Consider the following 16236-nt stretch of genomic DNA (forward strand, 5'->3'; position numbering starts at 1 on the left):
AATCAATGTTAGTAACTATATTGGTATAGTATACTCTTCAATGGTATTAGCAAAGATAAATACTGGTCTATACCGACCGGTAGTTATAGAGTCAAGCATGAAGCATGAACAGAGATACGGAGTGCCTCATGTAACTGTATGGAGCCTATAGGCACAGTGTCTACTAGAAATTTTGATTGATGTGCTGTAACCTTTCTTTCTCATTTGCTTTTTATCAACATATTTGTTTCTATTGTCTCTGTTAGGACATTCGAGATGGTTAATGCATTGTTGCATAATTAATAGGTCTCATGTTCGAGTCTACGTGTGAGCATCTTGTATGCTGGTAATGAAAATTTCTTCTAATTTTAGAAAAAAAAACATATTTGTTTCTATTGTGTTCTTCATGTGTGCAGTGTTTGGCCACAGAGCTGACCTCCTGAGTAGCTGTTTGTACAATGAACAGATGAGGATTCCTCCCAGCAGCTCCAGCTTCAGAGATTTCCTTCAGGTCTGTTGAGTTTGCCCATCAACTGTAAGTATTATGATTAGGCTATCGAGGTTAAAGTGACCTGCAGTAGACTAGTGTTGAGAGAATATGATCGTGATATATTAAGCAAGCATAGTAACAAGGACTAGGGTGTGCCATTTGTTCTTGTGCTTTCTGGCAGATAAAATTTCACTTCATTCAGAAAGTAGATAAACACTGTGATCATAGGGGCATTGTTCAATAGGTTCACATGCTGACCCTGCATTCCTGGACCTGTGCCTTTCTACGAGCAATACATGCAAGCATTGTCTCAGTTTTACTAGTAGAAAACTAGGGAATGTGGGAGTCATAGAGAGCATGGAGAAAAAATTGTCCAATATAGAAGTAGGTCCATGCTTATCAAATGGAAGGAGAAAATGAAGAACCTTTTTTCTTCAAATAATTATAGCATCTAAGTAGCTGTTTGCCAATGAGCAACATTATATTATTACGATTGCAGCTTATTAATTTATAATATTCACTTAGCTGAGCTTAGTCACTGATATCTATCCTTTATAATGAAGGTTTGCATAATGATGATGAATCGAGTTTGGGCCGAACAAAAAGAGAACTTGGTCTAGATTTGTGTTTGTTGTTTTCTCAGTTTCATTAGTCCTTATAAGTGATATGCCAGATTCATCTTGTAGGACCTGCAGATCTTACTCTGTAACAATTTGATAGGACACATCAAAGGCACTTCAAAATTTGGGGCTTTAAGATGAGAATGATTATGTTGTAAAAATTATGAAGGATTAATGTCTGACAATGCTTTTATTGAAACAGAAGTGTCATTCATGAAGGCGCTACAAAAAGTGTTTGTTAGACCAATATGAATGGATTGTAAGGGTGTTAAGTAGGAAGGAACTCCCCCATGGTTCCTTCTCAAGAATGTCATTTCAACTTGCTTAAATCTTCTGTTGGGTGACGGATATGTCATATTTTCAGAGAGGGTAGTAGAAGTGCGCATTGATTAACCTCATATGCCAAGACTTTTAAATTTGGCCGGATCTGGAAAATAAATTGGCATCCTAATTTGTCTTTTTTTTTTTTTGGTTCTCTGCAGAGAGCGAGGTATAGGATGTAATAGGCTTTTCGACTAAGATATATATGTCAATGCATTTGCCTTCCATTTGTGGCATTGATACAAATTTATCTGATATAGTTTATCTGATACAAATCGAATACATGAGTCTTCCCTTGCATCTGTAAGCATACAAATCAAACTTGGTATCTGCAAGCATACTGGTTAGTTTATTTGACGGAGAAAGTGAGTACAATATACGAGTCTTCCCTTGTATGAGCTCCTACTTGGTGTCTTGGCACATTAGATCTCAATGGAGGGAGACAAATGGCATGCAGAATGAAAGGATAACAAGTGCATGTGATATTGAAGTGTTTTTTTAGTAGAACTGCAAACCCTAGTGACATAAGAAGAACAGCTTGTTTCTTCTTTTTAAAATAGATTTACCCTAGATTTGGACATCAACATAAGAAAGATTTTTCCCATAAGTCTCTGCTGCAATGCCCGATATAAACATTTCTTCATGTTGTCCTGTTCAGGTACATGACCGAGTTCAAGATTCCTGCGCTGATGGATGACTAGCAACTCTTTGCAATCATCTTTTTGAGTATGTCGAGCACAGTGGCCTCTACACTAGTGATGGTGCAATAATGCCACGAGCAAACACGTGAAGTGCTCGCAGAATGGGATAAAGGAGACAAACCTCCGTGGGTCCGCTCCGTCACATGCGCTGCAAAGAAAGCCACGCTCCCCTGTGCTTCGTACATATCATCACCCCCATTCATTGACTCACTCCACCACCACTTGCTTGGCCAAAACCTGCTCACCGCCACCATCGCCAACCCTACGTCCCACAGGAACAAGTCCTGGTTGAATTACTTCACATTAAATTTCTACCCGTTGCCTGGCTCAGAGCTTCATGTGACATGATTCTCCCGGGTATGGCTTCTTGTTTACTTTCCTATTTAAGCCAGGATGCTCCGAGTTAAAAATATTATTATATGTCGGGAAAAAGAATGCCATTTTGCATAACAACAAAAGATAATTTTAGTATAACTGAAAGCTTTTTCTTTTTCTTTTTCTTTTTCCCTTGAGGGAGATCAAGACATGAGACTTTGAGGGAAAAAAAAATAGTAATACTTACCCAGTTTATAATATCCATAAGAAATATATAATATCTTGGGTTTTTATTTGGATAATTACCCAGTTTATTTGTTTTGAATGGCAGTACTATAAATGCATCCACCAAACCACAGACTGAGTGTCGTCCGTTGTAATTTTGAACTCTCCATCATCATCGCTCCATCACCTGCAAATAACTGCTAGCAACCGACAGGGGCGTACAGACAACTCGAAAAAAGAGAGTAGTTTTCATACCGATTGTACGTTAGCGCTGCTTGTTTACCGCATTTTAATTGTTGAAAATAGTGGAGCCCAAAATTGGTTAACCCAAGAAGCGAATCACAAAGCAGGTGAGGTTTGGGGGACCCGGAGTCAAGTCGGAACGAAATTTATGATCAGGGTGGCAAGCATCTTGGCCTTGCTTCCGCAAACTTTTCCTTGTCCGTTCCCCCAATCAGACACTCCCACCTCGCTTATTGTACATGGGACCCGTTGTCCACGGCACTCGCTCACTCGAGCGTACGCTCCGCCACGCGTCATGAAATGTCACACGGCATTTATACTGCCCTTTTCCTTCAGGCTTTGTCTTGTTGTGTAATATACTAATGTCTCTCTCGCACCCACAGTGGCAAAACGGTGAATAACAGTTCCCGAGACCCTCCCCCCGCCCCCTCCTCCATTAAAAGAGCTCCGACCTCCGTCATACTCAGCTCTTTCGACCCTTCGATACATGTAGAACCCTATTCCCCTTTCACACGCTCGATCCCTCTCACCTCAGCGGTCTGCGGCAGGTCCTGTTGGTTGTTGGTCACCGCGTTGTCGAGGAGCTGCTCCGATCCAAGCTTCCTGGTGGAGCGGTGGGCGTCTGGTGAGTTCTGGAGCCCTGAATCGATGCTTGGTTTGCACAGAAGAGCAGGAGGCACTTTGTCTCCCGCTCTTCCCTATTGTCGTCACTTCTTTCAAGTGCGGATCATAAGAGTTTGCCTTTTGTTCGTGACTACTAAGCTATCAAGTGGAGTGTTCGTTGATTTCTAATGCTGCTTTCTCCATCACTAGGCATCTTTTGAAACAAAAAATAAAAGAATAATCGTCGCTTTTTGGTCTTTGCATGAAGTGCGGTATACAGTCTTTTGATTGGCTTCGACCCACGCCAGTGCAATGGCAGAATGGTTCAGTTCATGGTTGTTCTAGCCTTTCTTAGTGTGGTAAGATTTAATAGTTCTATGATCATGATTTATAATCAAAATAAATATGTTCTTGACAGCTATCATAGTATCAATTTGAAGAATCTATTTGATCCTTGATGCTGGGCCTTCTCTGTTTGGATTCCTTCATAGCCTTTTGGAATAGTAGATTCTTCAAATTGTTTCCTGGACTCGTAATGCTATGTCTTATTGAATACTTCTAATTGCCATGATGGAAGGGGGTTCATATGGAAGTGACATGAATAACTGTATTGCTTTAAGGATGGCTTCTACACTTTAATGTGAGACATGATATATTTCTTTCAATCATTTTAAAATTTCAAATCAGTAATAATTTTCCCCCTTTCTTCCGGGAAGACAAAATTTCCTTAACTACTGATGACTTTTCCCTCTTCCATGTGCTTCAAACTTGCAGGTTATTGTATAGCGTCAGTCAGTCGACAAATTAGCAAAGATGAGAGGGATAGAACTTGTGAGCATGCTTTTCTTTTCAGTACCACTGCTAGCTTTGGGAAGTGGGGAGGTATATATCGTGACCGTGGAAGGAGAGCCTGTTGTGAGTTACAGTGGTGGTGTTGATGGATTCTCTGCAACAGCTATAGATTTAGTGGAAGAGATGGACATCACCAGGTGGGTATTAGCTTCCATCCTTTTGACTTATATGTTGCTTCTGGCGAAAATTCAAAATTAGTAGTGATTGTTTGTGTTGGTAAAGATGATTTAGATGGAACCGTTTCTTTCTGTTATTGTGTAGTCATAGAAATAACCCCTCCACTTGCAGAGGTAAGGTTGCACATTGATCATCGTCAGACCTTGCACAAGCAGGAACTTCATGCACTGGGCCATCTTTTTGTTCCCTTATTTTAGCATTGATCTTCACTTGGAATTACTGAATATTATTTTGGTTATAACATTCTAAGATAGTAAAGCATTTGTTTCCATTATAATGATGGTGTTTGAAGCTCGGTCCATCTTGGTCGAGAAAGGCAAATGCTAGTTCTACCTTTTGAACTAGATATCATCTTGCAGTATCAGGTCATGCTTTTTGCATGCTTTACTGACTTGCTTCTCATATTTTACTTTGGTTGTCTAGAAATTTCCGTTAAAGGGGTGTTTTTTGTAGGGTGTACAATACTTAGCATTTCGTCTTCAACAGTCACTTGAATCAAGAACAAATTCTTCGTTTGGCTCCATTTCCATATGTTCGAAATGTGTCCTATGGTAATTTATCAAATCATATGTTTTCTTTATATAATGCCAGGTTTCCTATGTAGTTTATCGACACCTATGGAGCTACATAAATAATTAACTGATGTAGCATTTTTGTATTGGGAAGTGGTGACTGTGAAATATCATCGTCATAATAGAGAGAGAAAAGGGGAAACAAATGTCAGTTTCAAAATTAAGACCATGTGAAATCCTTGTTATTAGGATTGTGGTGCCTTTTCATATGCTAAAGACTGCATAGTCCTTACAAAGTTGTTAAGGTCTCTTATGCTATCTTCTTCCTAGCAGTGAGTCTGTTACATCTTATGCCCTTCACCTGGAGAAAAAGCATGATGCTCTTCTTGATTCACTCTTTGAAGTTGGGACCTATAAGAAGCTCTACAGCTATCGACATCTTGTTAATGGTTTTGCAGTTCACATCTCTGCTGAACAGGTAAGACACATCAGTAGATTGATTGGAATCTGTCACATGCAGAACTGTTGAATTAGTGTTCAATTTGTTCTCCATCACCTGTTATATTTATGTGATCAATTATTTCACCAGGCTGAAGCTCTCAGCAAGGCACCTGGGGTCAAATATGTGGAGAAAGACATGAAAATAAAGAAATTCACCACACACACCCCTCAATTTCTGGGTTTACCAACAGGTGTCTGGCCAACACGTGGTGGTTTTGACAGAGCAGGAGAAGACATTGTAATTGGTTTTGTGGACTCGGGAATTTATCCAAAGCATCCTAGCTTTTCGACACACAATACTGAGCCATATGGGCCTCTTCCTCGTTACAGAGGAAAGTGTGAAGTTGATCCAGAGACTCAGAGGGATTTTTGCAATGGGAAGATTATTGGAGCACAGCATTTTGCAAAAGCAGCAATTGCGGCTGGTGCATTTAATCCAGCAATTGATTTTCCATCACCTTTGGATGGTGATGGTCATGGAAGGTGTGTACCTTAATGGATTATTTTGTGCCTGAGTACCAATTCCTTGGCGAATCCTGGGAATTTTTGAGAAATGACATAATATCTAGAACATATCATGCCAAATCAATGGATCAGCTTACCTCTTCAAGATACTGGATGTGTCTTATTTGTACTTGCTCAGCTGTAGGCCATGAAAGAGAGGACATTTAGTTAACCTAAATAACTAAATTTTGCTGACTGAAAATTAAATGTAAACATGTCCTGCCTGCTTGGTCTGATGTTGTGAATTATGAAATGAAGATCCTTATAAGTCTTGTAGGTTAGTTCTGCAAATCACAATTTCTCTTCGACATTTACTTGTTTGTCAGTGAAAATAACTATTTATAATGACTGCACTAGCAATATCCATGAAATGACATTTGTTCTCACAAGAGAGTATCCTGTTAATATTTTGGTTTATGCAATCTTAAAATCTGTTGTCTTTTGATCTTTCTTGGTCCTCCATGCTTCTGTATGCTTTTATTTCTGTATCATGGTAAATTCTGATGCCTTTTATGTTGCGGCTAGCCATACAGCAGCTATTGCTGCTGGAAACAATGGAATCCGTGTCAAAATGCATGGATATGAGTTTGGAAAGGCAAGTGGCATGGCACCGCGTGCCAGGTAAAGTGTTTTGACTCATGGTGTAAACTGTTTACCGCAAATTTCAGTTTTAGGATATCATGTGTGGTTATCTGTCCTCAGGATTGCTGTGTACAAGGTTCTCTATAGGCTCTTTGGGGGATATATATCTGATGTTGTTGCTGCTATCGAGCAGGTATGCAAGAAAAACTGATTAATTTGAGCAGTTATGTCAGAATGAATGCGATTGGTGATGGTCAGAGTTCTACTCTGCTTTTGTTGGGAACATGATAATTTGGGTCATTATTGACCACCTATAGGATTGGCGATAGATAATTTTGGAAGGCCTGAGCTGTTTGCTAATACCTGGACATCAAATTCATGGTTGCTAATTGCTCTCATTTTTTGTTTGTCCACTTTATATTTATTCATTTTCTGTATAGTCCTTATGCCACTGCACAAAATTGTCCTTGAGAACATGTAGGCATCATAAACACAGACGGCATGCACCTTATGGATGTTCTTATTAGTGGAGCATCTTAGTTGAGGAACGTGAAAAGTATCAGGTTCTCATTGCTGAAGTCAGAGCCAGTTGATAAGCCACAGGAACTTTAATAGATTAGATCACTTAATGTAATTTATCTTCAAGTTATATAATCTTTTTCAACTTCGTGGAGTTCCGTTCTTGAATCTCTGAAATACCCTTTTATGTACTTAACCTGGTGAGTGTTTTCAAACAGGCTGTTCTTGATGGCGTTGATATTCTTAATCTTTCGGTGGGGCCAAACAGTCCACCGACAACAACCAAAGCCACATTTTTGAATCCTTTTGATGCTGCACTTCTTTCTGCTGTGAGAGCTGGAGTGTTTGTTGCTCAGGCTGCTGGAAATGGGGGTCCATTCCCTAAAACCTTGGTGTCTTTCAGTCCATGGATCACTACTGTAGCTGCTGCTATTGATGACCGTAGATACAAAAATAATTTGACCCTGGGAAACGGAAAAATTTTACCTGGGCTTGGATTGTCACGTAAGTTTAAGCTGTTGATATATTCTCCTGCATCTTGTATGAGGAATCATTTACAGCCTAAAGCCTCAGTATCTTGCTTCATGGTGTTTTTACAAATTTGCAAGACAATCATAATTAGAGTTGTCTTTGATAAAACATATACACATTACGACAAGAAGAAATTTTAGAAAGGATCAGTCATGTTCTATTATGGACTTGACAATGAACAAATTTTCTTTTGTGTGAGTTGGTTGTCTTTGATAACCTAGTACTTGGTGGACCCAAAGGAAGTGACAAGAACATTTTATGTAATCATTAAAACTTACAAGTGAAACTCTTCATATACTTATGCCTGTAACTGTGCTGCTCCCGCCAATGCTTACCTTTAAATATAGAGGGGTTGTTTCGACCTGAACCCTGGTCTTCCAGGCTGTGAAGGAGCACAACTATAACATATCTTAGTAAATTTCTCTTCCAATTAACATCAAACAACAGTTACGTATTATTTTGACCTGTCATTTGAGCACTCAAAATCTAGTTATGCTCTATAGTTGACTCGGATTACACAGTGTAATATTTTCATGCATTTCTGGTGATGAGCAGTGGAGTAGCAGAAAGGAATCAGGTATATTTTTTTGCTTCCTTGGTAATTTGGTTGTATGCTTCTTTTTTGTTTGATATATCAAACATCTGACATGTAATTGTTGCAAGTTTATTCAGTTCTGTAACTTAGGTCGTTTTGTTCTTTCATATGTGGTTCGTAAGTTACAACATGATATTGAATTTTTCAAGTTTAACATTGATGTCATTTTCATTCTCCACCTGCAGCTTCAACGCATGGGAACAAGTCATTCAATCTGGTTTCCGCTAATGATGTCATGCTAGATTTGTCTTTGTTGAAATACAACCCACTAGACTGCCAAAGGCCTGAACTGTTGAATAGGAACAAGGTGGAGGGAAATATTCTTCTATGTGGATATTCTTTCAATTTTGTTTCGGGAACTGCATCAATTAAAAAGGTGTCTGAGACAGCAAAAAGTCTTGGTGCAGCAGGCTTCATTGTTGCTGTCGAGAACACCTATCCGGGTGCCAAATTTGATCCTGTACCTGTTGATACTCCTGGGATCCTCATCACGGATGCCAGAAAAACGAAGGTACCAAATATCATACAACCATTATTCGATTCTTATGTGCCATGCACTTGAAGAAACATTCAGTTTCAGGATGACTTTAAATGTGAATTTATTTACATTGTTGATTTCAGATGAATGAAAACTAGATATTCCTATAACTAACTTGTATCAAAGTCCAATATAATACTTTAAATTGTGAATCTGCAGGAATTGAATTCTACACCTAGCTCAAGCTTGAATACCAAGAAATTTTTAGAATCTTTAGAATTAAATTTTATCATGGTTGAAAATTAATTTCATGAATCTGTGGTGCAATAGCTTCCCTTAAGTTGGTGGAGCATATATTTCTAGATAAAGCTAAATAGCCAAAAGCCACATCTAAGAAGTATGGGTCAAAGTTCTCTTTGTATTCTTTCCAGGTGAGTACATTAACTTTTTGGGATGGAAATATCTCGTCTGGATTTAATTTAGATGGACACGGTCAGGTTGATGGACTTTGCAAATGACGTTTCTAACACAACCATCTTGTTTGAAGCATGGCTATTTTTAATGTGTTATAAACTGAGATGAAAATTCAATCAGTGCTTTGGGAAAGTGCCCATGACCTTTATGCATCTATCATTTTTGAGCTTTTTACCCTATATTCTTGGTAGAATCGTAAGCTTTGCTTCCTCTTTCAATGGTCTTGTACCAAATCAAATGATGCCCATTTTGGGCTCCAATCTATCGGGAGCTTACATGTACAAACATTGATTGAATACATAGTCCTTTTTATATGTAGACATATATAAGCTATATTGTCATTGCTAAATGTATTAACTGGATAAATTGTTTTATTATCACCGATGATTATGTGTCTTGCTGTTAAGGATGCAGTTTGACCTTTTTATATTTTTTGCTTGCTAATACATCTGGCAAGTTACTGACTTAGCTTTAAACCAAACCACCTTGTCAAGGGAAGTTTACATATTAACCAAAATATGATTACTTTAATTGCTTTTGATCCTGTAGATTTTTGTATAACCAAAAATCTATTCACCTACGGCATTCGTAACCTTCAATTCTATGAAGTGATGTTACACATGTCAATGATGCAAATGAGTAAGCAATGCATGTTCCTACCATTTATTGAATTTGCCAGAACCAGTATTTTACAACGATTTTCTGAATTTGGTTTGATGTTAATCTTATATTATCAATCTCAGGAACTTATCGACTACTACAACTGTTCGACCACAAGAGACTGGGCGGGTCGACCAATAAGTTTCGATGCGACAGCCAGCATAGCTGATGGTTTGGCACCCATACTGCATAAATCAGCTCCTCAGGTGGCATTATTCTCCTCCCGAGGACCAGACGTAAAAGATTTCAGCTTTCAGGATGCTGATGTACTTAAGCCAGATATACTAGCTCCAGGCAATCTTATTTGGGCTGCTTGGGCGCCAAATGGAACAGATGAGGCTAACTACATAGGTAAATGTGCTTGAGTTTTATCATGTTCCTTTGCTGTCACAAAAGAAAATGCAATTAGAGGCCCAGAATATGGTAATTGAAGTTCAAAATAAATACGAGTTAAAGGATATTTTGTAGAATTGCAAAGACTAATACAATATATGCAGGAGAAGGCTTTGCTATGGTTTCTGGAACCAGTATGGCTGCTCCACACATCGCTGGGATTGCAGCCCTCATAAAGCAAAAGAATCCACATTGGAGCCCCGGTGCTATCAAGTCGGCTCTAATGACAACAGCAACTACTTTGGATCGAGGTGGCCGACCTATTTTAGCACAGCAATATTCTGAAACAGAAATCATGACACTGGTGCAGGCTACACCATTCGATTATGGTAGCGGTGCTGTCAATCCAAAAGCTGCTCTGGATCCAGGACTCATCCTAGATACAAGTAAGTCTCCTTGTTGAGTAGGAAATGCCAATCTTCTAGGTTATTATTACTTACATCTTGGTGATTAAAAATTATTATATTTCTACAATTAATTGTTCAGATTTAGGGTTTTCCATGACATATAGTTTTAAATTTACTATGAACTACTTGTTTCATATGGCAATTATATTTTTAGTTGGGCTTTTATATGAAAAGACCCTCTAAATAGATACTAGACCGTCAAGTCGGTCTTAAATTCTTCAACAGAATAAGACCTGTTTTTGCCACACAAGTTTTATTTCTTTTGATTGTATGATTCAAGACTTTTCATTTTTAGGCATCCATGGTGTTTCTTCTTAATGTTGAATTATTCATTTTTGCAGCTTATGAAGACTACATCGGGTTCTTGTGTTCAGTACCAGATGTGGATCCTAATGAGGTACGTAACATCACTAGCTCGGCTTGCAACAGCACCACAGGCCTACCAGCCGATCTAAACAGCCCATCCATCACCATCTCCCATCTGGAAGGAACTCAAACAGTGAAGAGAACAGTGACCAATGTAGCCGATACCGAAACATACGTCATCACTACTAGAATGTCCCCTGAGATCGCACTCGAAGCCAGTCCTCCGGCGATGACAGTGCTGTCCGGAGCATCCCATGAGATAACTGTGTCTCTCACAGTCAGGTCAGTGACCGGCGGATACAGCTTCGGTGAGATTCTCATGAAAGGCGATAGGGGCCACAGGGTGAGGATCCCAGTGGTGGCCATGGGCTTTGATAGCTAGGAGATACAATGTCTTCATCTTGGCGCTTGATATTATTCTTTGTAGATTATATAATAAAAAGCTAAACATCATCTGTCAGTGTGATGAAGATGAAGCAATATAAATCTTATGGTATTTTGAAGTTTCTGCTACTTACCAAAGAGCAGGACCAATCGGTAATTTAACAGTCATTATCAAACCATACAACTTGACATTAGTATAGTAGTTCATTATTGTTATTATTTTATCCCATAAAATTGCATGGTACAAGTAACTCTCTCTAATTCAGCGAGCAAAGATTTAGATTCACTCACAATTTGTATCATGATTTGACACAGTTGGATGTGGAGGAGTTAAAAATTCATGCTGAATTTGATGATGGATAGGGAAACAATTATCCATCTCATTGAAACTTTATTGATAACCGTAAGTAGCCAGATCTTGTGGGAAGGAGGCTCACAAAGGGCTAGACCGACACAATAGGACTAACAATGCTAAGGTTTTGGTTCGTCTGTTTTTGCAAGTAGAAAAAATCTTTCCATGTTGATGATGGAATTAACAAAGCTGAAAAGTTTAAGAGGCATAGAAGATAGATATCGTCGTCCAGCATAGGCTACAACTAGAAATATGTAAATTTGATGAAACTCTAATACGATCAGTGATTGCTACATGCTTCTAACTTGCAACTTGTACTTTGTTAAGCATCCATATATTCGTAAAAAGAAATCCAAAGTGTTCCACCAATTAAAGACAATCAGAATATTAGAGCATCATAAATCAATAAATAAAATATCTGTTTATTTTAACGAATACAAGGGAAGAAGACTTAAATACCTGTTTATTTTCTTTTTTACTTTTTTATTTGTCAGGGATGAACGATAATTGGAGCAGGTGGGACCGACTGCTCCAAGGGCGAGCAATCCCACTCATTTTCCTTGGTATGGGTGACCGTGAAATGCTTGGGGACCCAAAGTTCCCCACTAGATTTCCGTTCTCGTTGCAGCTTCCTCTGCTTCTCCTCTATGATCTGCTTTGCCGCTGAAGCTTTTCCCCATTCCTTATTCAAAATGGCTTGGCTTACTTCGCTCCACACCGTAGCTGATTCGGTAGGCCACAAGTTCTGTCCAAAAACACACAAGACCCCAAATGTTGGCATGTTTCGAATACTAATTGTTTGTATGATTTTTACACGCAAATGTTACTCTGCAAGGAGTAATGAAAAAAGAATTTACATTTACCGGAGGATTAGAAACATCAAGTCAAAAGTATATAGACGTCAACCAAACTCTCTCTCTCGCTCTCTCTCTCTCTCTCTCTCTCTCTCTCTCTCTCTTTCCAATAGGAAGTGCATTCCTCAAATCTACTGATGAATGCTGTCAAGTTTACACAAGCAAATCTACACAAACAAGTTCTACATACATCCTAAGAGATAACTAGATGTTGCATAGTTTTCATGATACTGCTTGCTTGGTTTGTGGGCCCATTGTATTATGCTGGATGGTATTGTTATTTTTCTTCTCCTTGTTACAATTAGTGATATAGATGGCAGGTATGACTCCTTGTTACAATATCTCAAACTCCTTTTACTTTGTAAGAACACCTTGAAATAAGGATTTCGATAGGGGTTCTTCCATCGTTTTCAGGATTGAAAATGTTTGGCACCGATTTTGATACCTGCACAATTACTTTACTATGGTTTTCTTTTTTTCTTTAGCTCAGAATATATCTTTTTACAACTATGGGTAAGATTTAGTTCAAGATTTTGGTGCCTGAATAATTACTTTAGTTGTTGGCATTGTTGGTATCATAGTCTGATCCATGTTTCTTTTAGGCCCTCAAGAATAATAATACCCAGACCAGACTAGAATTTAAGACTTGAAAATAGAGCGAGCTGATGGGGTACCTGTGGAGCCTGCAGAATAGGAGTCTTAAGTCCTGAGATGGCTTTCTTGGCATCATACAAGATTGTGACCTCCCCGCTGTGGACATCCTTCAGTTTGACAATTCTGCAGAATAAATGATCCACCATGCTTCATTGTACACGAACTTTTGAAGTTGAAACAAAGTGCTGATTGGATCTACGAATGAACCAAATGACCAACATACCTGTCCCACTGGCCGTCGATCTCGTAGATAGTCTTTAGTGTCTTTGAGTGAAATATCTTTCCCCTGACAGACTTAGAGCTGCCACCAAATCCGAGGAATGCATGGCTCTTGTAATAGCAGAGATCTGCCTCAAGACCAGAATCTTTACACCTGATGCTTACATCCCCAACCCAATCAGCACCAGTTGTTGGAAGTAATTTTATCAACAAGTTTGGTGAATCCATCTCGTAGTTCTCACCAAACTTCAAGAGCCTCAGGTGCCTCTTTCCTTTGATTACAGCTTCAACACTTGCACCTTCCAGATTCAAAGATACCAGAGCATGATATGAGTTGATGGTAGCATTGATGAAAATTAAGTCAAACATAACACTGGATTCACCTTAAGTTCTGGCATCACAGATTGTGATGAAGTGGACTTAAACACAACAGGATTACAGGTGTGATGTCAAATATATTAGGTTGGATTGAATCAAATAGAAGTAATATATTATACTCTGTGTATGGCGAAGATAATAAATCTAGCGACGGGAAGTTTCTGAGATATACCATGGAACCTGGGAACTGGTTTGTGGCACCATATCAGTTCTACATTATCCTTTGCATCAGTTGCATGGAGGGCAGACACTGGGGGGTGATGTGAGACCTAACAAAACATAGATACCATAAAGGTTAAGAAAGAAATATTTGTCTGATGTCTTACAGGAGCTTCGCAGTTGTTGTGTTCTTACAAGGCTAAGGACAGAATAATAATTTGGAAGCATTAAAGACTAAAGTTTGTTTTCTGAAGTTCGAGTTGAAGACACTGAAACTATGATTTCAAACATGTTTGCCACTTCAGGTGATGGATTTTGCCCATAGTTGTTTTATCTAATTATCACTAAGTTAACACAGTAGATATAATCTGCTAACAAGACTTAAAAAAATGATTTCTCAATTTAAAGTGCACACAGGTTACTAACCATCCATAGAAACAAAAATGAGGTCTTGAACAAAGGAGGAGAATAACGTTTGCAATGTCAAGTCATCACCTGCTCGAGGAGCACGTTGAGGGATCCCCTGGAGACATGATGAGTTTCTCCTAGAATGGGATTGAAAGGAGCCTGTCCAAATAATGCAGGTCTTGTAGTTGATATGCTCCATGCCACTACCGAAGCAAACCTTTCAAGGCTGCTCTTTCCTTTGGCACATTTGTTTAAGTAGTCCTCACCGAAACAGTAAACTGCTTCCCCATAGCATTGAAGTTGTGATTTTGGCATGTTGAAGAGAGAAGGTAACTGAATGTCCAGAACAAAGCACAGTTTCCAATTTTAATATTGAAATACTTAAAAGACCAATAGTTTTGGTTTTACTAAGAATAAACATTTTGAGAGGTAAGATAAGTGCAACAATTAGCTAATTGATGATCTCATGGATGAAAACAATCAAGTATTTCAGTTAAGAGTATATGAATGAGTCATTGGTAAAACATGTTATCGATCAATATCATGAAGCATATGATAATGGTATTCTGAACTTGCTCTTAGGCAATCCTATCAAGTTTTTATAGAAACAGTGAAGCTACTGAAACCAAAGCTATTGAAATCTCATACCAACTTCAGTTGTTGGTCGAACCAGCAGCATGGACCTCTATTGCCCAGTTGTTACACAAAAAATAATACAAAACTAATTGCAATCCTGTATTGACCTATATGGTCCAGTATTATTCAAATCACTTATTTAAATTAAACAAGAGTAGAAGAACACTCCTAGTAAAACGATCATGTCTGAAATAACTTACAGATGCAGAGAGGATATCATTTATCTTCTGCCCTCTTGCTGTCACCTAGTGCACCGATACAAAGAATCTTGATAAGGAACCTAATTCTCTCTTTATCATTTGAGATTAGTATAACATGAAGAATACAACCTATGACTAATATCTATGTCCAAGCATGTGACCCTCTTGATGTGAAAATTATCACCTCGTTGACTTCTGACAAATACAAGAATAGGTATTTCATCTCCTATGGGCCGCACAGTATGGAAATGATGCTTACACAGTTCAATCAAGTTTCACCTCGTACATAAATATCCACAACAGCCATTTCATTCTCGGGTTTTCCCCACATTTAAACATTAAGGTAAAACCCACTACCACCGTCACTATCAAGTGCAGCCAACTATTTCCCTTTCCTTGACCAAAGGCCACCCAGCAATTTCCTGACCATTGAGAGGAACATGAAATAAAGTGCAAATTCAGTCATCTAACCCAAAAACTATACTAGACAAATGACTCCTAACGACTAGGATAAGGTTCAGAAATGTTGCAAAGATAATCTTGCGCAATGCATGCACACCTAACATGCCTCTTCGCCAACAAACTACTAATAAAGCTCAGATGTGTTGGACTGGATATACGTCTAATTAATGCTTTCGTTATTACTCCAAGCACCGGCGATCATCTGACGACCTATCCAATTCTTGATTCGACACTCCATCGTTATTTAATTCTGGGACAATTTGAACCATGCAATCTTCAATTGCTTCTAATATTGTCGCATCATGAACATCAAATGAGGTCAAAGCTACAATTAATATCGAGATTGCGCAGAGAGCACTCGCCTGGAATTGAGTGAGATCGGATCCTGGCCGTACGCTCCCGAAGAAACTCAACACCCGTCGAAGAAGGTTGGGGGGGCGGTGCTCCGCAGCCAGTCCTCCATCCAGCGACAGCGGCGGCGT

General features: G+C 38.8%; 2 protein-coding genes across 6 annotated transcripts in view; one reads left to right on the forward strand and one right to left on the reverse strand.

The window, feature by feature from the left end:
- The first annotated feature begins 3321 nt into the window (after nucleotides 1-3321).
- Nucleotides 3322-11561, forward strand: LOC103997888 (subtilisin-like protease SBT2.5). Of its 4 annotated transcripts, none has more exons than XM_065082874.1 (12): nucleotides 3322-3519; nucleotides 3708-3856; nucleotides 4272-4486; nucleotides 5372-5516; nucleotides 5628-6022; nucleotides 6569-6664; nucleotides 6746-6818; nucleotides 7363-7648; nucleotides 8456-8781; nucleotides 9966-10233; nucleotides 10380-10661; nucleotides 11024-11561. In XM_065082874.1, the coding sequence occupies exons 3-12, from the start codon at nucleotides 4311-4313 to the stop codon at nucleotides 11428-11430; spliced, it is 2454 nt and encodes an 817-aa protein (XP_064938946.1). In that variant the 5' UTR covers nucleotides 3322-3519; nucleotides 3708-3856; nucleotides 4272-4310; the 3' UTR covers nucleotides 11431-11561. The 4 variants fall into 4 exon arrangements, with proteins under 4 accessions (XP_064938946.1, XP_064938947.1, XP_009417497.2 ...); XM_065082875.1 differs by having other exon boundaries at nucleotides 3766-3856; XM_009419222.3 differs by lacking the exon at nucleotides 3708-3856 and adding an exon at nucleotides 3916-4137.
- LOC135593069 (oxysterol-binding protein-related protein 4C-like) overlaps nucleotides 9863-16236 on the reverse strand; it is a 7533-nt gene continuing 1159 nt past the window's right edge. For both annotated transcript variants that reach the window (XM_065082876.1, XM_065082877.1), the window contains exons 2-8: nucleotides 16117-16236; nucleotides 14544-14789; nucleotides 14062-14158; nucleotides 13516-13810; nucleotides 13313-13415; nucleotides 12244-12529; nucleotides 9863-10266 (exon numbers count right to left, since the gene is read on the reverse strand). The exon at nucleotides 16117-16236 is cut by the window's right edge and continues 48 nt beyond it. In XM_065082876.1, the coding sequence (XP_064938948.1) occupies nucleotides 12275-12529; nucleotides 13313-13415; nucleotides 13516-13810; nucleotides 14062-14158; nucleotides 14544-14789; nucleotides 16117-16236 (1116 nt within the window). In that variant the 3' untranslated portion in view covers nucleotides 9863-10266; nucleotides 12244-12274. The remainder of the gene's footprint in view (nucleotides 10267-12243; nucleotides 12530-13312; nucleotides 13416-13515; nucleotides 13811-14061; nucleotides 14159-14543; nucleotides 14790-16116) is intronic.

The sequence above is a fragment of the Musa acuminata genome, chromosome BXJ1-9, assembly GCF_036884655.1.
Source record: "Musa acuminata AAA Group cultivar baxijiao chromosome BXJ1-9, Cavendish_Baxijiao_AAA, whole genome shotgun sequence".
Taxonomy (NCBI): domain Eukaryota; kingdom Viridiplantae; phylum Streptophyta; class Magnoliopsida; order Zingiberales; family Musaceae; genus Musa; species Musa acuminata.